Source organism: Pseudopipra pipra, chromosome 11, assembly GCF_036250125.1.
Source record: "Pseudopipra pipra isolate bDixPip1 chromosome 11, bDixPip1.hap1, whole genome shotgun sequence".
Taxonomy (NCBI): Eukaryota; Metazoa; Chordata; class Aves; order Passeriformes; family Pipridae; genus Pseudopipra; species Pseudopipra pipra.
Window position 1 is genome coordinate 18,887,818 of NC_087559.1, and position 21,385 is coordinate 18,909,202.

Below are 21,385 nucleotides of genomic sequence, written 5' to 3' on the forward strand. Positions count from 1 at the left end.
ATTTTAAGACTCTTTTTTCCTCTTTAGCTCAGCAAGTCTCAAACTCCTTTCACAGTGGTGGAGGTTCAACAGAAAGAGCAGAAGATGTCCCTGTGCTCTGCCTCATGTCCAGCCCTGGTGGTTCGCCCAGTCTCGCTCCTGGGGTCAGAAGATGCAGGTCCAGCAAGGCCTTGGGGAAGACATAGACACAGGTCTCCTGCCTGCAGGGTGAGCGTGCAGGAAGGTGTGACACACTGCCCACAACCTTTTATTTCCTCACAGCTGTGTTTAAAACAGAAGTGTTGCAGTTTGGATGCAGCCCAGCCTGGTAGGTGTCCAACAGGTATATCTACAACTCCTGTGATCTGAGGGCTGAAGTGGAAGACTGGCTGTTGGGATTTGGGTCCTGAGCTGGTGTAGGTGTGAAAGGAGCACCAAGCTGAATCGTTTCAAGATTTGGATCCTCCTCTGCTTTTATGTGCTTTTCAGATTCCTGTGCAAAATTCAGGAGCTCTCATTGTGTTTGTCTGAAGGAGATTTACCAACCCCATGCCTGAAGGCAACGGTGGATGTGGGCATGGCACACAGGGATCCATGTGTTCTCTTGTTCATGGAATACACCTTGGAATGTTGAAGCTTTTATCCATCAGCAAAGTGTTTCATGACAGTCATATTTTTATTCCACTGGCATTTTAATTTCTGCTGAGCTGTTTTTTTGCAGACAGAGGGGAGACTGTTGTTCTTTTCCTCCTGTTCTTCAGCTATTGCAAATAAAGTTCTTTGAGGAGACTCCGCCAGCACCCAGCTGTACAAAAATGAAAGTAGCAAAGGAATCCAGGGCACGGGAGGAGTCTTCAGCCCTTCCTGTTGAAGGTCTTCAATATGGAAACTGAACCTGGCTTATGGGTAACACATACTATTTGTACAGAAGAACAGATGCCCAAAGCTGTTGGTGGGCCCAAGTCCCTTTCAGTCCTGGCTGGAGGACTAGGTCAGCAGGCTTGGGGGGGGTGGAGGAGGAGGAGGAGGAGGAGGCAGGGGGATGTCAGGCAGGTCCTGCCTCCGTGGCTGGGGAACTGGGGGAGGGCGTGGGGGAGGCACGGAGGGCTGGGGCTCCAGTTTTCTGTGGGGCTGCTGGTGTTGAGCCCCTCTCCGAGACGTGTCCAAATGGACGTTCCTGGGGCTCTCTGGAGGTGAAGGGGAGCGGCGCAGTCCTGGCTGGTGTTTGGGGTGCCTGTGGAGAGAGGAGGTGGCTGAGGCCCAGCTGCAGGGGGCACACAGGGACTCTGCTGCCCAGCAGGGCCCAGAGCTGGCAAGGCTCAGCACCACGGGGGAGCTGCTGGCACACCTTGGCCCCGGTGGACACCTGCCCCTCAAGGCCCCAGAGAGCAGGGGGATGGCTCTGGGCAGGGTCCCTGGGCAGGAGCGGGCGCCAGGGCACGTCTGCCTTCCAAGGACAATCTCCTTCTCCTCCCCACCTTGCTTTGCCTCTGCCCGTCCTGCTGGGGCTGCTCTTGGCCAGGCAGGCTCACTTGGAGCCAGCACTGGCTCCAGTCCCAGCGGGCTCCCCAGGAGGGGCCCAGCAGCTGAGAGGCCAGGACAGCACTGGACAGCAGCAGCACCCTCAGCAGAGTTCTTTGGCCAAGGACTAACTGGCCGCTCCACAGCAGCCAGGCTGGGAATGTTCCGTGGATACGAGGAGATACTATAGGAAGCTGTGAGGGGGAAAATCAACTTACCCTTTGCTGTCAATCCACCACCGGATCCCAACATAGCACAAGATCATGGCCAGAGGCACAGTGAACAGTACCACCACTGTGCCCACCATGCAGTGCTTGCGCACGTCCTGGGGGCACAGAACTCTCCTGACACTCTGGGGATTTTGGTCCTTTGTTCCTGCCTTGCCGACCACATCTGCGGGAGCAATTTGGAGCGTTAGCCCGTCCTGGGCACCCCTGCTAAGCCGACAGCACGTTGGACACAGCCAGGACATTCTCTGTTTCCCTCAGTGCGGGTGCCTGGAGGCTCCAGGCCCTGGGGACAGGCTGTCCCACCAAAGCAAACCCAGAAGGCCGGGAGGAGAGCCCGGGGGGAGCGGAGCTGCTTGAGCAGTCACTCCTTTGAGGAGCCTGTGGAGAGAGGAGGTGGCTGAGGCCCAGCTGCAGGGGGCACACAGGGACTCTACTGCCCAGCAGGGCCCAGAGCTGGCAAGGCTCAGCACCACAGGGGAGCTGCTGGCACACCTTGGCCCCGGTGGACACCTGCCAACCCATCCCTGCAGCAGGCAGTGCCAGCCTCATCCTTCCCTGCCCTGGGACAGCTCCCACAGCCCAAGGGGACGGAGTCAGGCCCTCTCAGGAGACACGTGAGCCCCTGCCCAGGGTGGGAGCCAGGGAGCGCTCCGGCCCTCGCCTCGCCATAGGGATCCCGCTCTGGGCTGCTCTGGTGCCTTGGGCCTCTCGAGACTCAGGGCCAGCTCTGGGAGCAGCTGCAGCGGGAGGGACCTTGGGGCCAGAGTCCTGTTTCCCAGGCACTGCAGAACATGCTCCAGGTGCCTCCAACCCGTCATGCTTTCAGCTTACCCGGCTTGCTAGTGCCTGGCATCGCCTTCCTTCCTTCAGGAGACTCTGGCAAAGAGTCGTTTATTTCTTTTGGAACCACTGCTTTCAGCACAGCCTCTCGGTCCATCTCTGGAGAAAGCAAGAGGGACATCTGGATCAGATGGAGCTGTTCTCCATAAGGGAAGTGGCATCTTCAGGAGGCAATGCTTATAAAAGACATGGGAAAGGTTCAGGAAAACAGCCAGGCTTTTGGGGCTGGGTCAGGGCACTCCCTCCTCCAAACAGCCGCCACACCGCAGCTGCCAGGAGACCAGACCAGGCAATTGCAGGGGATCTCCTGGTCTGCAGGGCCCGTGGTGCATTTGGGGCACAGGGTCAGGGGATGCTCAAGGCCTTCCTGCAGAGGCCGGAGAGAAGCTGCAGCCAGGCCAGGCGGGGAAACAGCCCCTGAAGGCGGGAAAGCAGCAGCGGGGCAGCGAGGCTGCGATGGATCCCTTCCTGCTGTGCAGCCACTGCCTGTCCACACGTGGATCTAAAGCCCCCGGCTGATGGGTCTCACGGCTCAGGCTGAGGGAAAGGACCCACCTCGCCGTTTCTCCAGTTCGCTCAGCATCTTGTCCAGAAGTTCCATTGCCTCCTGGGATTTCTTTTCTCCTGGAGGTTGGTTCTTGCCTGTTGGAGGACCTGAATGGCAAGCAGTTCCATTTGACATGAAAAGATTAGAGAAAACTGGAGCTCAGCCTGTGAGGTCAGCAGGGACAGACTACTCACTCATGCCATATGAGCTGGACCAGCGCGGAGCAACCAGCACAGGAGCTGGAAAAGTCCTCCCTTCAGACACCCCTGTAACTCAACAGGCAGAGACACTTGTGTCATCCCTGGGGCTCTGCACGGGCAGCCCTGAGGCACAGGGGGGGTGAGGGGATCCCGCAGGGACAGGGCACACACGGGCAGCTCTCTGTCCTGGCCCCTGCAGAGGCGCCCGGCTGGCCCAGCTTTGGGCTCTGAGCTGGCAGCTCTCCCAGGGGAAAAAGCCACAACGTACCCACACGACCTTCCGGAGGCTCAACCCTGGGCCCCACTCCGGGTTCCTGATCACCGTCACCCCCAGGCTTGGCCGCAAAAAGGGCAGGACAGAAGAGCTCCCGTGACCCAGTTCCAGACTCTCCCTCAGGCCGGAGGGGCAGGGAGTGCAACTGGGCAACGGGATCCCTGCAGGGCCCTCATCTCTGCCCTCCCCTCAGGAGCAGGGGCAGAGCTCCCACAGGCCAGCAGTGGCCCCTCGCTGGGACCAAAGGAGCCCCACGCAGAGCTGTCAGGGCACCAGGGACTCCCTGGAGCTGCCCCAGCTCCAAACTCAGCCCCAGCGAGGGCCATGGCTTGGCAGCCGCAGCGGGAGCACCTCCGGCTCCGAGGGGCCGGCAAAGGAGCCGCGCCAGGCACAGCCCCCCGGGCACAGCCCTGGGCCCGGCCCCTTCCCTCTCTGCCCTTCTCCGTGTCGACACAGAGGGAGCAACTGGCATTTCCAGGGAAAGAAGATTAAAAGCTCCCCCTGACAGGGATCCTGTGGGATCCCTCTTGGGCCTGAGAACAGAGCAGGCCAAGATTGCCACAATCCAGCAACCTTGAGAGGGTCTTCAGGAAAATGGCACATGAATGAGCTCTTGCCACATTGGCAGGGATTACTTTTTCAAGGAAAGAGTTGTTGAGAACTTACCTCCAGTAGGTCCCAAGATATCCAAACCATAATCCGTCCAAGCTGCGGGGGAATCTTCCTCAGCACCCTCATCTAGAAGCAAACAGAGATGGGAACCGTTTCCATGGCATGCTGGGATCCCCTCCTGCCTCAGAGAACTGTGGCACTGCAGTGGCTCGGGGAGGCCCGTGGGGGCCAGATGTCAATGGACATGGCCAGAGCTGCAGAGGGGCCTGGGCAGCTCTGGGCTGGCTCCTGGCCGCTCTGCACACTCGTTCCAGGCCCTGTGCAACATCCCTGGGGGAGCGGCTGGAACAGCCACGGGCCCCTCGGGGCTCTCTCCGCACCCAGGAAACCCTGGCTAAAGCCCTGGGGAAAACCATCCCAGACGCTTCCCGGGGAGAAGAGCCCGCTGGCCGGGAAAGGTGCCCCAGGCCGCCGGCTGACCTGCTCCCCGCGCTGGCACCGGAGCAGCCTGGGCAGCCCTGGCGTGCAGGGCCACTGCCAGGAGGAGGAGGAGGAAGAGGCGGAGAGCAAGGGCCATGGCCCCTCGCCCTCACACCGGCCGGCAGCTACTGCTGCCGCCGCTGTCCTGACACCCCTGTCCTGACACCCCTGTCCTGACACCGCTGCTGCAACCGCAATCAAGGTCAGGGCCTGAGTTATGTTGTCCTGGCTGGTGTGGAACCACAGGGCCCTGCTGTGACCTCATGGCCAGGGGGTGGTTGTGTGGGGATGGAGCTCAGGGTGAGGATCTACCTTCCTGGGGAGGGAGCACGTCCCAGCAGGCAGCTCTGTCCGAGGACTGCCACACAGTCCCACCCAGGGCTGAGCTCACGGCAGGCTGGGGGATGAAGGGATCAAGTGGTGAGAAGGTGGATCTTCCTGGTGAGAAGGACTCAGGGGTGCTGGTGGATGAGAGGCTGGACGTGCCGTGGCCATATGCCCTCAGTGCCCAGAAAGCCAACCTTACCCTGGATTGAGTCCAAAGGAGTGTGCCCAGCACCCCGAGGGTGGTGATCCTGCCCCGCTGTTCCTCCCTGGTGAGACCCCCCCTGGAGCTCATCCAGCTCTGGGGTCCTCAGCACAGCGAGGACATGGGCCTGCTGGAGCAGGTCCGGAGCAGGTCCAGAGCAGGCACAAAAATGCTCTGAGGGATGGAGCCCCTCTGCTCTGGAGCCAGGCTGGGAGGGCTGGAGGTGTTCACCTGGAGAAGAGAAGGATCTGGGGAGACCTGATTGCGGCTTTTCAGTTCTTAAAGGGGGCTTGTGAGAAAGATGGGGACAGAATTTTTTAGTGGGGCCTGTTGTGACAGGACCAAATGATAATGCTTTTACCTAAAAGAGGGTAGATTCAAATTAAATATAAAAACCTTTTTTTATGCTGTGGGTGGTGAAACCCTGGCATTCCTGGAGACATTCAAGCTCAGGCTCTGAGCAACCTGGTCTAGCTGAAGATGTCCCTGCTCACTTCAGGGTGTTGGACTAGATGGCCTTCAAATGTCCCTTCCAACCCAAACCATTCTATGTTCCTGTGCACCATCAAAGTAGGGCTGAGTTAATTCCTGGGGTAGTGATGCTGACACCTGTATTTCGGTAGTTGTGCCATTAGTGATGGGCTGAGAGAGGCTTGACAGACCAAACAGTGAGGTCTGCAAACCACAGACAGTGTGTTCAAGGAGAAAAAGGAGAGGAACACATTTCAGATGAATGGGAAAATGCCAGCATTTTGCTGTCCATTCTGTGTTAAGACAGAAAGGAATGTCCTGAAGATCCCTTCACGGGTGTGCACTATTGGCTGTCCCAGCACTTGTGTCCTGTAAAAGAGGGAAGTTGTTACAGCTTCTCAATATCCTGTTTATAGCTGGGTAAAACCCAAATACTGCACTTCTCCATCTCTACTTTCTTCCCAATAAAGGCAAATTTTGTCCATTATTGTGTGGAACATATTCAGCTATTCATGTGCAAATTCTTGCCATTCACACAGTGTTGATTTGCTCTAATCTCACTGCAATTAAGGCTGATACATTGTGAGGCAAAGCGTTGAGTGATTACTCCTGGTGTCTGTGACTGTAGAGAGATATTCTGTAATTAAATGACATTTGAAGACAGGTGTAGTATACAATACTTCTGGCACATATATAACTTTACTAAATATCCAGACATTTCTGTACGTTGTGTAAGAGACCTGGAGGTTGGTACATCACTTCTTCTGTGAGTAGTCACTAGAATAGTAATTGGATCAGTTTGTTCAAATAAATAAGCAAAAGTAATGCATTATTTCTTATGTATGCAGTCTTTCATATTTAGGATATGTTATTGACACAGTACCTAGTTAAGTACAGGTAGGATGGGCATTCAGTGCTAGCAAGATATTATTTGTTCATTCCTAGTTTTGTTTTAAATTGCAGCATGATAATCACTACAAAACTTATTTTACTTGGAAACAATATTTTAATTTCTCTGCATGATCTCTCAAAATCCCTCAAAATATTTTATTTTATTTTATTTTATTTTATTTTATTTTAGGCTTATTCAAGCTTGTCCTTGACACAGAGCAACGATTAAGTCTACCTTTTCAAATCAAGGCCATAGTTCCAAGCAGAATTTACCATTTGTGGTGGCAGTTTTGTCTGCTCCGTATGTCAGAATTCCCACTTCACCATCTGTTTTCTCAGTTTCTTTTGAAGTTGAATTATCTGGAGGACAAGCAACTGCTTTCTGCTTCAGAAGTTGGGCCAAATCCAACTGGTTTTGGAATCTGTTTTTTGGAACTATTACAGTTCAGAAAACATTAAAAATATCTGAATCTATTTAAGAAGTATGGAAAACAAAAATATAAAGCCCTGCCATGTTCATGATTGCACAAAACCAATTTCTTTTTTCGAAAGAAAATCAAGTCTGAAGGAGTTCAACTGCCGGAATATGAATGTAAAGGAGGTCAGAATATCAACAGGATGTCAACAGGATACATGATCCTTCTCTTTTGAGTGAGACACCTGAAGAGGTGTGTAAAATAAAACATCTTGTACCACAAAACTTGCTTTGCTTTTTGAGAATTTGACATATTGTTGCAACTTAAAAATGAGTATTTATCAAAAACAGTGAAAAAGGCTGATGAACAGAGATGAGTCTCACTGTGTTTTAAATCTCCTGAATTAAACTGTTTCGTTGTCCCTGTCTTGAGATCGTGCCTGGAGGGTGGGAGCACAGGCCATGACATTCTTTTTCCTGTGAAGAGCCCTAAAGGTTCCTCACAAGGGGGTGACAGAATTGGTGGTAGAGTTTTACAGGCAGCTCGAAGAAACACAATGTATGCCCAAGAAATCTTTACATCAGTCGTCACCAAAACTGGTCTCTGTTTTTTTATAGCTGTGATTTATAATAACAGCAGTTTGAAAATCAAGGCATTTGATGATGTTTTGAGATGTTTTATTCATTTAATAATGAAATAACTCTAATTCAATACATGTAGACAGATGTGTGATGACTATTTTGCACAAATACGATGACATTTATTTTTTTAGGGCTTTAATCTAATGTTGTTACTCATATTGACTACAAGAACTCCACATCATCCAGTCATCTCTGAGTGTCAGCTTCTCACAAGGGTGACTTTGAGGCTTTCTGCTGCTGAATATTGTCTGCAGACGATCATATTCAACCTACAGCATTTCCTCCCAGATTTATTGATATGTGCAACATCTTCCCTTTATTCTTGGCATTAAATCTTTTCTTCTCCTCCTCCTTCTCCTCCTCCTCCTCCTCCTCCTTCTCCTCCTCCTCCTGTTCCCTCCCCCCCAGGAATTTCAGTCTCCAAGGTCTAAACTCTTCAGCTGCTTCACAAACATTGTTTTAATTCACATGGGCATCCATGCAGTGAACAACAAATCAAGGTTGTACCTGTGAAGCTTGAAGCAATGTACATTTATAGCACTAAAAATAATAATCCATTACCCAGGTGAAGCCAAGCATTTCCCAAATAACTCTACCTGTCCTCAGGGATGTTTGCCAAAGGACTGGGAGAGAGAAGGTTGTTTGTGTAGCTTTGCAGCACTAAAGTGATGAACATTAAAAAGTACAGCTTTCTGAGATCTTTGTATTCCTATAAAACAGAGTCAAAATGTTTTATATATGGGACATTAATGAAGAAGTGAATGACAGATTGTGAAAATAGCTGCTTTGGGAACAGAAAGCTAAATAAGAAAAAGTTTACACACTCTGCATCCCCCCTCCCTTTCTATGCAAACATACACAGGCAAGTGCATCCATACCTATCTGTCTGTCTCTTTATCTATTTTTCTAATCTGTGGAAAACTTTCCATGTGTGGTATTTTTTTTGTTCATTTATAAGTTAAGACACATCTGTTCAGAGCTGGAAAAAGATACCACCCCTCTTTGATACAACCAGCTTGGCTTTAGAAGCAGAGATGAACTGTGATTTCTTGCTTTCTTGCTAGAAATATGCTGGCTTGTTTGAATTAACTTTATTTTCATTTTAATATTTTTCTTCTATGATGGTTGGCAAAAACATTTCTTCCTTAAGCTATGTGCTGGCAATATTTGAGATAGAAAATAACATCATACTACACATTTTAGATACTTCATAGTTTTCTTGTGAAATTTTATTGTTGTACCACCTACCTGAAAACCCCTCAAAACTAAATCAGCAGGTCAACTACTGTGCACAACTTGCTAGAAAGCTGCAGTTCCTGCAGCAAAAGAGAAGGTTTGGGGATGGCTGGGGTAATTTTAAGTGCAGGGGGTTAGTTTTCCACTAGAGGGAAGGGAAGCTGCAGGAAGGACTGCTGCACTTCCTAGTATTCCTGGCTATAAAGTCAGAGACAACCTCAGTAACAGCATCTTTAGTGGCTGAGACACTAAATGTGGCCTCAACACAAACTGCTGCTTCTTGGTACATTTCCTTCTGCTAGAACTAGCCAGAAAAGGGATTTTAAATCTAGGAAAACTAATGCATATGATCCGTATGCACAATGTCCCATTTAATTTTTACCATACCAATAAAAAGGGAGTTTGCTTTATTGCCTTTTCAGCCAGAGGTTGGAGAAATTCAGCAACTAATCACTAACTCACAGCTAAATCTGATGCCAGCAACATTCCTACAATATTCTTGTTAGTTTTTTTAAACTGTTAAACTTCTTTATTGCTGCTGACTGCCAGCATATATGAACTGACCTGAACCTCTTCTTAAATAGATGCTTGTACAGTTTTCCCATAATAACATTAACTGCCATAATTTGATTGCAGTAAAGGTTTTGTAAGCTAATAAAACGTTGATGTCTATCTGTAGGCTCCACAAGAGGATGAGGGATATAATTCCTGGGGATCTGCTGCCCTCAGCAGAGATACCACAGTCTTGAGTCATGGATGTGGAGTTCCCTTAGCTGATTTTCTGAGTTTCTCCTCACTCAGAAACCTCCTTTGCTCTCGTTTTCTTTGATCATTATTCAGTACCAGGAAAAGTTAGTGGAGTGAAATGAGGTGTCCTCAGAGCCTCCTCTTCTCCAGGTGAACCCTCCCAGCTCTCCCAGCCTGGCTCCAGAGCAGAGGGCCTCCAGCCCTGGGAGCATCCCTGTGGCCTCCTCTGGATTCGTTCCAACAGCTCCACATCTTCCTTGTGTTGGGAGCTCCAGAGCTGGACAGAGAGCTGCAGGTGGGGTCTCACAGGGCAGAACAGAGGGACTGAATCCCCTCCCTCGCCCTGCTGGTCACATTTCTTTTGATGAAGCCTGGGAGAAGCAAAAGGACTTGTAATTATACAAAAGACTTTTAATTTCTTTTTGGGTTCAGCTCTCATTTTCCTTTTTCTCTTTCTTCTCCATAGCCCCCTCATTGTGCTTTGGTTTGTCATCCAGGCTTGGGATGCTTGTGGGGGGCCACACCAACCGAGCTTGCACGAAAATTGCGTTTTTTTTCTCTTGCTGTGCCAAAGCCTTTGGGCAACCAGAGTGGCACTTATTTCTAACCAAATAAAGTCAGCCCTTGCAGACAGAACTGAGCTGAGCTGAGCTTAAAGGAAATGGTGAAGAATTTTAGAACCTCTTCGCACTAGTTACCGGTGTCCATCCACCTCTTCTGTTTCCTCAGGGAAAACTCATTGCAACTAAACCCTCTCCTGTTAATACAGACATCAAAGAAGGGGTATCCTGCATATTTCCTGGGAGTCTGAATTGGGGTTTTGGAGTGGGTGGCTCAGCTGAGGACTCTAGCCTTCCTGTGCTTTGTGAACAATTTTGAAATCTTTTCTCCTGTATATGTTTTAATACCAAGAGATTTTACCCAACATGTGGAAATCTGTGTTCCTGTCTTGGAGACACTGAAAGAAATTGAATTCCAAAGTATTTCCTTGGTCTGTGGATAAAAGGAGGATTACATGAAGTTAGAAAGGAGACAATCTAATGTAATTATTCCTAGTACTTGTGTTTATAAGATCACAGGGCAGAGAAGAAGGGACATAAAAGAGGAGGGGAATGAGGCAGCACAGGATCAAACACTGACAAGCTGAAAAAGGGGCAGCAGCTGATGTCTGACATCAGAGAACTGAATGGGAATAAATGGGGGACAGTGATGTTCCATGTGGGAGTAGCAGCTGATGAGTACATTGTATTGACTGTGGAATGAGAGAGGGGGAGAGACTGACCTGTGACCCTGAGTGACACCAGGTGTAACCTGGCAAGACCAGGAGCTGTGTGGCATCAGTGCAAGACATGGAGCTGAAACAAGGGAGGAAGGAGCTCCTTCTGCCCAGGCAGGGACCTCACAGGCGTGCCCAGTGTGATACTGGATAATGAGGAGTGATTCTGCACCTGCTGTTCCTGTCACCTGGAAGGTGGGACAGAAGCAGAGAGCTGTTAGGATCTCACTGTGGAGCAGGCTAGCTTTGGGCCACTGCCTCTTGAGCCAGTCTGCTTTTCTTCTCAAGCACAGAGTTTGGCCATCTTCTGTAACACCATCCCTCGGGAAAAAAAGGTTCTTCTTCCAGTTTCCCAAAACACCTCCATACAGTTTCTGCACCTACTCACTCATCCTTTAACTGCACACTTTTAGGTAAATCAGTGAAAGCAAAGGGCTAACAACAGACACTGGGAGTTTATTTGTAGCTTAGGATGGATAATTTTCCCTGAAAAAATCCAACTGGTATTTCGGCAGTGGCTGGTCAGAGGACCAAAAGAAGCTGAGCTCTATTTTGCAGTTGTGATGGTCAGTATTCCTGCCATGCTGCTTCTCTCACCTGCTTCCTCAGTTCACCTGGGCTCTTGGCCCCAAGAGCTTAATACTAATGATGGTATTTTTAGAAGCACCAGGACAGGTCCTGCTTTCTGAAGGCACTGTGCTTTGAGATGACCCTGGAGATGATGTGCAGTTCTCACTGTTCTGGCAGTTCAGAGAGCACTGGGGACAGATAAATAACTGGTTGGGGTTTGGTGGGTCTTTGCTCTCAGCCTCACCTTGCAGAGGAGGGTGTTGACAGGGGATCACATGGACAAGAGGGATGGTCCCAGGTCCCCTGCAAGTTTAGCAGCTCTGTATGAAATACAGGGAAGTGAATTGGACCCTCTACATAAGTGCAGGGAAAGGGGATGGAGAGACGAACGTGAATCCCCTGGAAGGTGTTTCCCAAATGTACTGTGCATGTTGGATTACAGCTCTGCCTGGACGTCAGCAGCTTGCTCACCAAGAGGCTTTTTGTTTTTCTTCATGTGTATCAAACTCAGCAAATTAAAAGGCTGCTTACAGAGAGAGAGTCTTGTGTAGTGTAATCTGGACTTTGGGAAGATGGCAGTTGTTAGATCAATACCCAGCAATCTGGCTAACTTGTTTTCTCTTTTTTTTTTTTTTTTTTTTTTTTTTTTTTGGTGACTGCTCCCTGGTGATTTTGGTCTGGCTTCTTAAAGGGATTCAATTTTAATTTCAAAATGGAGGTAATGCTGTCACAGGACAGATGGAGCTGGGACAAATGGCATATTGATTCTGATCTTAACAAGAAGCCACCTGAGCTCCTCATGACAACAGCCCCACAGACTGGTAATGGATCTGTAAAAATCAACTCATCACAAAGCTTTTAACTTGAAGCTCTGACATATGGAGCCTGTGCAGTTCTGCCACAGAGGGAGAGGGTTTGAATGCAAAGAGGTTTAGCAAGGAGACCTGTGCACAGCACAACTGTCTGTACTCCAGCAAGTGAAGTGTCTTAGGATGTAAGACCTTGGCCATACTTCAGTTTTACCCCTCCATTTACCCAGCTTCTTGGCCTTCCTTTGTCAGTGGTGAAATATGACAGGGAGAGGCAGATCCTTCTTGGCTGCTGCTTCTCTAAAGTTGGCCTTGTTTGCTGACTGTCCTCTGAACAGGTTGGTGACAACCAGCTCCAGTTACCGAGGTCAGACAAAGCTGTCTCACACCAGTGCCGGGGCCAGAGGGGGCTGGATTAAGTCTGCACTGTCCCAGCAGCCTGGAACCTCGTGTTCTCCCAAAAACAGGAACAGGCAAATTGGTATCTCATTATGAAGCAGCACTTTGAGAAGTTTGCCATGTGTTTGATTCTGCCCTGAAGCAACTGAGATTCACTGGAGTATTCACAAGCCCTAAATAATGGATTTATTGTGGTTGCTAGAATCTTTCATATTTTACAGCTTTGCTGTACAAACTCTGGCACTTGCAGAACCCTTGGCTGGTACAGTTCTTCAGTGCTTCTTACAGAGAAGTGCTTTGGGAAGCAAGTCAGGGCTCACATTCACAGGTGGTTTGTGGGGCCCACAGGACAGGGCACTGTCTGTTATTCCAACACCTGTGCCATTTATTCTGGTGGAATCCTTGTGAGAAAGATTTTTAGTCTACTTTTTTAGCTCGAACAGCCCAAACTTGTCCATCTAACTGGTTTCTGTTGCAGGTTTTTCCTTTGCTGTCTGTTGTTGGCCCTGAGAAGATGCTGCTCAGATTCTGCAGACCATAATTGCTGATACCAAGCTGAAACCTCACTGTGCTCCACAGCAGCTGAGTTATCCACAGGTGAGCCAAGAGCCAGGGTTCAGCTCCAGAAACTCCAAGACCTGACAGATGAACCTCTGGCCCTGAGGAAGGCAGGAGCATTCTGAAGGTAAAGGGTAACTGCTTTGGGTCTGACCCTGCACGTCCCTTTGCACGGCAACAGCTGCCCCACGCTGTGTGGGGGGCAGATAACATGTGACACTTAATTTAGCACAACACTTTGGGAAGTGAAAATATTTGTTAAAATTGGTGTTGATAGCACTGGTTGAGTAAACTTACAAAGCTCTTAAAAAAAATCAGTCTGGGCACAAAATGATTTTTTAATGATTATTTTTAGTTCTTTGATGCTCAGAGATAATGGAGGAAGGGGGAGATTTTCTGTTCAGCTCGCCTGTTAGGGTGCAGTGGGTGAGAAAAGAGCAGTTTTTGGCCAGCTGGTTTAGGAGCTCTAAAAGCAGCTGTGGTGTCCCTAATGAAACGTGGGGGTGGGGGCACAGTTACAGACTGGATTGTCCCCCATGTGTTCCCCTCTTCACCACAGAGCTGTGGAGACTCAGCCTGCTGGTGGCAAAATCCCCACACCCCCCAGTTTGCAGCACTAAAGGCTTTGTGCTCATCACTATGGAAAGCTGCATGGGTGGCCTGCACCTAATGTTCTTTTGTTGGCTGGACCCCAGTCAGTGCTGCATCTCAAAGACTGACCCCAGCCCTGAGCTGCTTTTAAGACTGACTTGATCAAAGGGACTGAAGCTCTGTTGACTACAAATTCTCTAGAAAAATAAACACAGGAACTATGAGAATGTTGGTGACAAAAGCAGAGTTAAACCTTTGAGGCCACCTCCCCCCTTTTATTTTTAATTTATTTAATATTCTGAGTGCCAGTCCTTGTATGAAACGGGCCCTCAGCAGCAAGCTAGGCCTCCTTGGTGTGGCCCTTTGTGCTCACTGTTTCTGGTTTGATGTGGCTGTTCACACTATGAAACTTGTCCATCGTGCACTCTTTGCCTGTAATTCCAATTTCCTGTAACTCCAACGCACAGCCCTTTTTGCTGGATGGTGTGTAAATAATCTGATTACTTTATTAGATAACTTACATCTTGCACTCCATGACATTCCAGTTGTGGTAATCAGACTCTGTCACATCCCATTTCTTGAATTTTCAAGCCTTCCAGCTGCAGCCCAGGGGAAGATGTTTCTGTCTTGCCTCAAAATTGGCTACTCTTTTGCAAAGACAGCCTTTTACAAAGGAGTTGTTACGTGCATTGATGTCCAAGGGTCTGCTTTAAAAGACAAAAAAACCTCCACCAAACAAACAGCAAACTAAACAAACAGCATATTAAAAAAAACTTCTGTATTTTCCGTTCTTGCTTTTAATGTTTTTCAAGCTGGCCTCCTTTTCCACTGCAGTGACAGGAAAAGAAAGCAAACATCCTTCCCAGATGATGTGCCTTGACGAAGGAACACAGACCTTAAACACAGGGGATATATTAAACGTGCAGATGATCATGATCATCACGATCATTTGTTTCCTGCCTGTTTTTATGTAAGATTATTTGCAGAGGGCTGAGCACAGTGTCTCAGCCCCCCTGGCTGGTGCCACAGCCCCCCGTTATCTGCTCTTCCTCGTGCTCTTGTGTCTCTGCCCATTTGTCTCTCTTGGGTCGCCGCCTCCTTCACCTCAGTTTTGTTTCTTTAAATCATCTTTGCTGTAGCAGCTCAGAGCTGGTGCCTGAGGGTTTTCCTCCACAAGCAGTGTAATTTTCCTCCCTGTCTTCCTGACTCAGACTCCCAGCTCTCTGATGAAAGGTCCCATCATCCAAGCAGGTCTGGGCACTGCTGGGACTGTTCCTCAGGGGATCCAAGCCCCTTCCCATGGCCCCACTGTCCATCCCAGTACCCTGGGGTCCAACTGTGCATCTCCTTCTGCCCAGCTGATAACTGAGACAATGTCTGCCAAATATTTGTACTGTGGGCAGCCTTGAGGGCTGTATGACATTCCTGTGGACACGTCCAAGCTGGAGCTTTATCTCTGCTGACTGACCTGGCAGTTGGGGTTTTTGGTTGGGTTGGAGTTTGGGTTTGGGGGTTTTTTACACTTAACAGTCAGATCAGTGTGATTTGTATCCTAAAGGTTCTAAAGCACAGACGTTGCACATGAAGGTTGTTTTGGGGTTTGCATTGGTCTCAGATGCTGCAAACCCCTGTGGGTCTGAGCAATGGGGCTTTAGCTGTGTGTGCTTCCAGCCCTGCAGTTCCCTGTGTGGTGAGTGCTCTGGGGCACCTGTGTGTAACAGCACATGAGGGTGCCACAGCTCCCATTGTCTTGTGGTGTTTTGGAGAATCCCTGCATTCAGAAATTAACTCTCCTTGAAGCTCAAGGGTGCCTAAAACTTCCCATATAGACACATGTTCCTCATTTCTGATTTTTTTTAAAGCCTGGCTGGCTGAGCACCTGCCCTTTCCTTGTCCTGCTTTGCCCCAGCCCCACAGTGTTGGACAACCAGCCTGATGACACCAGTTCAGGTGCCCTCCTATGAAGGAGAAAGGGCATCACAGGGGCTTTGCACCAGGTCCTGATGGCGAGCACAGCTTGAGCTGCAGCAAGAAGGTCCCCCCTGGCACCACAGAGAGCATTAAGGAGCCTGGAAACTCCCAAGGTGCAGGTTTCAGATAAGACAACCCAGCTGTCACAGCAAAAGTGACCCCACCTCAGTCCAAGAGGTGCAGTGTGCGCACAGTATAATCATGGAGCACTCGGTTGGGAAATCAAATTCTTAGGGTGTATCTCAAACAAACAAACAGATTCTATCAGACAAGTTGACATTCATGGGAAGTCTCCCTTTCAAGTCCAAACTCCAGCATTAAGGAATTAGTTTTGCCACTGGTAAACGTGGCCCCTGGATTCACTATGTAGCTACATGTCCACAGTGCCAGACTCTGGCAGCCATTTGCCTGGCTGGAGAATGGATGCTACAGCATTCCTAGTCTAAAACAACAGAAATCCAAACACTTGCCTTTCCAGTTTGCCTGCTAGAAATGTGAAGAAGTTTCATGATGTTTGAACTGTCTAAATTAAGCTATCTCAGAGAGATAGTTCACGAACAGGAAACTTGTGGTTACTATCTCCATTACACACAGAACAATGTAAAGTGGTTTAATTGCTTTTTGTACTCTATTGTGGGAGATGAATTCTGGCCTTTATTTTGCTGCTGTGTCATTAAGTTGTCTCAGATACTCCTTTGTGTCATTTAACCACTGGGTTCTTGCAGAAGTACAATCCTTCAGCATCTCACACTGGAGATAAATCATGCAGGACGAGGTCAGACTTTAGCCTTTGGAGTGTCAACATGTGCCAGGATGATCCATTAGCCCACATGTGAACCAGGTGTTTTACCAGGCCAGACACATGACTGTTGTCCATAGCTGGTCTCTGTCTGCAAAATAATGTGGAGCTGCAGCTCTAAGGAACTCAGAGGTTAGGGAGCAAATAGACCAAATCCCTAATTTCTATCAGTTACTTTACAGGAGTATTTGCTACTGATAGATTTTATATTCCTTCCCAGAGCTGGAATAAAAGAATCCCAGCAGTTTGCTATGAAAGCAAGAGAAAGAGACTCTTCTCAACAGGTTCCAGCTCTGTTCCTCATTTGAATTAAAAGCAGAGCAAAACTATTCTGTTGGTCATGTCAAACCCACCTATTTTTGATTACAGTCTGTGAAAGACAAAACAGTATAAAAAATATTTCATTTTGTAATACTTACATTTTTCTATTGAGCCATGGTATAACTATGCCGCCATGAGCTTGATGATGACCCTGGGAAAAGAGTAAAACTGAGCTAAAAACTAGTCAATGGATTTCATTAACAAAGCGAGGCATTTGGTACTGGAGCCCTGCAGGACAGTCCTGACCACGAGACTGGCCACAAATGCTCAGACCAACCTCTGAAGGGAGCAGGGGGGAGGGAGATCAGTGACTTACTCCTTGTTCTCGTACACCTTGCGCGCCACAAAACTGCAGCAGAACAGAAGCAGAGGCACAGTGAGCAGCGTGGCCAGCATGCCAATCATGCAGTGCTTGCGATAGTCCGGGGGGCACAGAACTCTCCTGACGCTCTGGGGATTTTGGTCCTTTGTTCCTGCCTTGCCGACCACATCTGCGGGAGCAATTTGGAGCATTAGCCCGTCCTGGGCTCCCCTGCTAAGCCGACAGCGCGTTGGACACAGCCAGGACATTCTCTGTTTCCCTCAGTGCGGGTGCCTGGAGGCTCCAGGCCCTGGGGACAGGCTGTCCCACCAAAGCAAACCCAGAAGTCCGGGAGGAGAGCCCGGGGGGAGCGGAGCTGCTTGAGCAGTCGCTCCTTTGAGGGACACGCACACAACCCATCCCTGCAGCAGGCAGTGCCAGCCTCATCCTTCCCTGCCCTGGGACAGCTCCCACAGCCCAAGGGGACGGAGTCAGGCCCTCTCAGGAGACACGTGAGCCCCTGCCCAGGGTGGGAGCCAGGGAGCGCTCCGGCCCTCGGCTCGCGGGAGGGATCGTGCTCTGGGCTGCTCTGGTGCCTTGGGCCTCTCGAGACTCAGGGCCAGCTCTGGGAGCAGCTGCAGCGGGAGGGACCTTGGGGCCAGAGTCCCGTTTCCCAGGGGCTGCAGGAAAGGTGCTCCAGATGCCTCAAACCTCTCACACATTCAGCTTACCCTGCTTGCCAGTGCCTGGCATTGCCTTCCTTCCTTCAGGAGACTCTGGCAAAGAGTCACTGCCTCCTTCAGGAGCTGCCGCCTTCCACAGAGCCATCTCTTGGTCCATCTCTGGAGAAAGCAAGAGGCAATCAGATGGAACCATTCTCCATAAGGGAAGTGGCATCTTCAGGAGGCAATGCTTATAAAAGACATGGGAAAGGTCCAGGGAAACAGCCAGGCTTTTGGGGCTGGGTCAGGGCACTCCCTCCTCCAAACAGCCGCCACACCGGAGCTGCTGGGAGACCAGACCAGGCAATTGCAGGGGATCTCCTGGTCTGCAGGGCCCGTGGTGCATTTGGGGCATGGGGTCAGGGGATGCTCAAGGCCTTCCTGCAGAGGCCGGGGAGAAGCTGCAGCCAGGCCAGGTGGGGAAACAGCCCCTGAAGGCGGGAAAGCAGCAGCGGGGCAGCGAGGCTGCGATGGATCCCTTCCCGCTGTGCAGCCACTGCCTGTCCACACGTGGATCTAAGGCTGATGAGTCTCATGGCTCAGGCTGAGGGAAAGAAACCCACTGTGCCCTCCCTGCAGTTCACTCAGCATTTTTCTCATGCCTTCAGATGGGTCCTGAGATTTCTTTTCACTTGGAGGTTGGTTCTTGCCTCTTGGAGGACCTTAAGGAAAAGCAGTTTGATTTCACTTGAAGTGAATACAGAAAACCAGAGCTCAGCCTGTGAGGTCAGCAGGGAGAGACTACTCACCCCTTTGATGTGAGCCAGCTTTGCTTGGAGGAACCAGCCCAGAAGCTGGAAAAGTCTTCCCTGTGGACACCCCTGTAACTAAACATCCAGAGAAGATTCTGTCACCTGGCTCTTGCTACATTTTCATTCATTATTCTTTGAGAGGACATTGAGAACTTACCTGCAGGAATCCCTGAAGGCTCTAAAGAATTTTCTGTCGATGGTGTTGGAGAAGTATTCCCAGTACCCTCACCTAGAAGCAAACACAGATGGGAACCGTTTTCAAGGGGACAAAGTCAGGATCTCTCAGAAGACACTGGAGCCTTGCTCCCCATCTGCCTTTTTTCCAGCATGGGCACCCCTTGCAGCTGCTCCCAGATTTCGGGATATGTCCCTCCCTTAGGGCCACCAGCAGGACTGCTCAGTACCCAAGTCCCCTAAGCCTGCTCAGGATAATTCATTTGTGCTGTGACGGTCTGCTCCGGGCTGGGCCAGCACTGCCAACAGCAGACACGGCAGCTGAAGCCTCAGCACAGCTCAGCCCAGAGGATGCCTGGCATCGCCTCCCTGCCCTCAGCAGAGCCTGGCACGGAGCCACTGCTTCCTTTGGGGAACACTGCCTGCCACAGAGCCCCTTGGTCCTGCTCTGGGGAAAGCAAGAGGGACAACTGGATCAGAGGGAGCTGTTCTCCATAAAGGAAGTGGCATCTTCAGGAAGCAATGCTTATAAAAGACATGGGAAAGGTCCAGGGAAACAGCCAGGCTTTTGGGGCTGGGTCAGGGCACTCCCTCCTCCAAACAGCCGCCACACCGCAGCTGCCGGGAGAGCAGACCAGGCAATTGCAGGGGATCTCCTGGTCTGCAGGGCCCGTGGTGCATTTGGGGCACAGGGTCAGGGGATGCTCAAGGCCTTCCTGCAGAGGCCGGGGAGAAGCTGCAGCCAGGCCAGGCGGGGAAACAGCCCCTGAAGGCGGGAAAGCAGCAGCGGGGCAGCGAGGCTGCGATGGATCCCTTCCCGCTGTGCAGCCACTGCCTGTCCACACGTGGATCTAAAGCCCCCGGCTGATGGGTCTCACGGCTGAGGCTGAGGAAACAGACTGACCTCGCTGTCTCTCCAGTTCGCTCAGCATTTGGTCCAGAAGTTCAAATGGCTCTGGGGAGTTTTTTTCTCCTAGAGGTTGGTTCTTGCCTGTTGGAGGACCTGAATGGGAAGTAGTTGCATTTGACATGAAAAGATTAGAGAAAACCAGAGCTCAGCCTGTGAGGTCAGCAGGGACAGACTATTCACTCATGCCATATGAGCCGGGCTCAGGTGCAGCATCCAGCTCGGGAGCTGGAAAAGTCCTGCCTGCAGACACCCCTGTAACTCAACAGGCAGAGACACTTCACTGCAGGGCCCTCATCTCTGCCCTCCCCTCAGGAGCAGAGGCAGAGCTCCCACAGGCCAGCAGTGGCCCCTCGCTGGGACCAAAGGAGCCCCACGCAGAGCTGTCAGGGCACCAGGGACTCCCTGGAGCTGCCCCAGCTCCAAACTCAGCCCCAGCGAGGGCCATGGCTTGGCAGCCGCAGCGGGAGCACCTCCGGCTCCGAGGGGCCGGCAAAGGAGCCGCGCCAGGCACAGCCCCCCAGGCACAGCCCTGGGCCCGGCCCCTTCCCTCTCTGCCCTTCTCCGTGTCGACACGGATGGAGCAACTGGCATTTCCAGGGAAAGAAGATTAAAAGCTCCCCCTGACAGGGATCCTGTGGGATCCCTCTTGGGCCTGAGAACAGAGCAGGCCAAGATTGCCACAATCCAGCAACCTTGAGAGGGTCTTCAGGAAAATGGCACATGAATGAGCTCTTGCCACGTTGAAAGGGATTATTTTTTCAAGTTGAGAACTTGCCTCCAGGAGGCCAGAAGTACTTCAAAACATCATCGTCCAGATAATCAAAGTCATGATCCCCATCTAGAAGCAAACAGAGAAGGGAACCGTTTCCATGGCATGCTGGGATCCCCTCCTGCCTCAGAGAACTGTGGCACTGCAGGGGCTCAGGGAGCCCCATGGGGGCCAGATGTCAATGGACATGGCCAGAGCTGCAGAGGGGCCTGGGCAGCTCTGGGCTGGCTCCTGGCCGCTCTGCACACTCGTTCCAGGCCCTGTGCAACATCCCTGGGGGAGCGGCTGGAACAGCCAAAGGCCCCTCGGGGCTCTCTCCGCACCCAGGAAACCCTGGCTAAAGCCCTGGGGAAAACCATCCCAGACGCTTCCCGGGGAGAAGAGCCCGCTGGCCGGGAAAGGTGCCCCAGGCCGCCGGCTGACCTGCTCCCCGCGCTGGCACCGGAGCAGCCTGGGCAGCCCTGGCGTGCAGGGCCACTGCCAGGAGGAGGAGGAGGAAGAGGCGGAGAGCAAGGGCCATGGCCCCTCGCCCTCACACCGGCCGGCAGCTACTGCTGCCGCCGCTGTCCTGACACCCCTGTCCTCACACCCCTGTCCTGACACCGCTGCTCTACAATCTCTGTCCAGTAATCACTGTCCAGTAATCACTGTCCAGTAATCACTGTCCAAACGCCACCAAATCTGACACTGCCGCCGCCGCCGCTGCTGCCGCAACAGTTGCAGTCAGGGACTGAGTGGTCGGTCCTTGTGGTGCTGTGGGACCACAGGGCTCTGTGACCTCACAGCCCTGTTGTGACCTCATGGCCGGGATGTGTTCGTGGGGATGGACCCACCCCTGGGAGGGAGCAG

The 21,385-nt window shown here is 51.0% G+C and overlaps 2 protein-coding genes and 1 long non-coding RNA gene across 5 annotated transcripts; 1 reads left to right on the forward strand and 2 right to left on the reverse strand.

The window, feature by feature from the left end:
- Positions 1-636: 636 nt before the first annotated feature.
- On the reverse strand, positions 637-4,918 carry LOC135420487 (prophenin and tritrpticin precursor-like). Of its 2 annotated transcripts, XM_064668039.1 has the most exons (7): positions 4,684-4,918; positions 4,258-4,329; positions 3,312-3,383; positions 3,126-3,224; positions 2,562-2,669; positions 1,719-1,893; positions 637-1,213 (listed from the first exon to the last, which is right to left on the reverse strand). In XM_064668039.1, exons 1-7 carry the CDS (start codon positions 4,778-4,780, stop codon positions 967-969), a joined length of 870 nt encoding a protein of 289 aa, XP_064524109.1. In that variant the 5' UTR covers positions 4,781-4,918; the 3' UTR covers positions 637-966. The 2 variants fall into 2 exon arrangements, with proteins under 2 accessions (XP_064524109.1, XP_064524111.1); XM_064668041.1 differs by lacking the exon at positions 3,312-3,383 and having other exon boundaries at positions 4,684-4,916.
- On the forward strand, positions 4,898-7,274 carry LOC135420494 (uncharacterized). Its single transcript, XR_010433551.1, has 2 exons — positions 4,898-5,279; positions 6,765-7,274. It is a non-coding gene; the product is annotated as an uncharacterized LOC135420494 (long non-coding RNA).
- A 7,453-nt stretch (positions 7,275-14,727) lies between these two features.
- Positions 14,728-21,321, reverse strand: LOC135420489 (uncharacterized). Of its 2 annotated transcripts, XM_064668044.1 has the most exons (9): positions 20,960-21,321; positions 19,762-20,605; positions 18,841-18,912; positions 18,681-18,752; positions 18,534-18,593; positions 17,941-18,051; positions 17,225-17,399; positions 17,007-17,059; positions 14,728-16,678 (listed from the first exon to the last, which is right to left on the reverse strand). In XM_064668044.1, the coding sequence occupies exons 2-8, from the start codon at positions 19,886-19,888 to the stop codon at positions 17,032-17,034; spliced, it is 645 nt and encodes a 214-aa protein (XP_064524114.1). In that variant the 5' UTR covers positions 19,889-20,605; positions 20,960-21,321; the 3' UTR covers positions 14,728-16,678; positions 17,007-17,031. The 2 variants fall into 2 exon arrangements, with proteins under 2 accessions (XP_064524114.1, XP_064524115.1); XM_064668045.1 differs by lacking the exon at positions 18,681-18,752.
- Between the last annotated feature and the right edge of the window lie 64 nt (positions 21,322-21,385).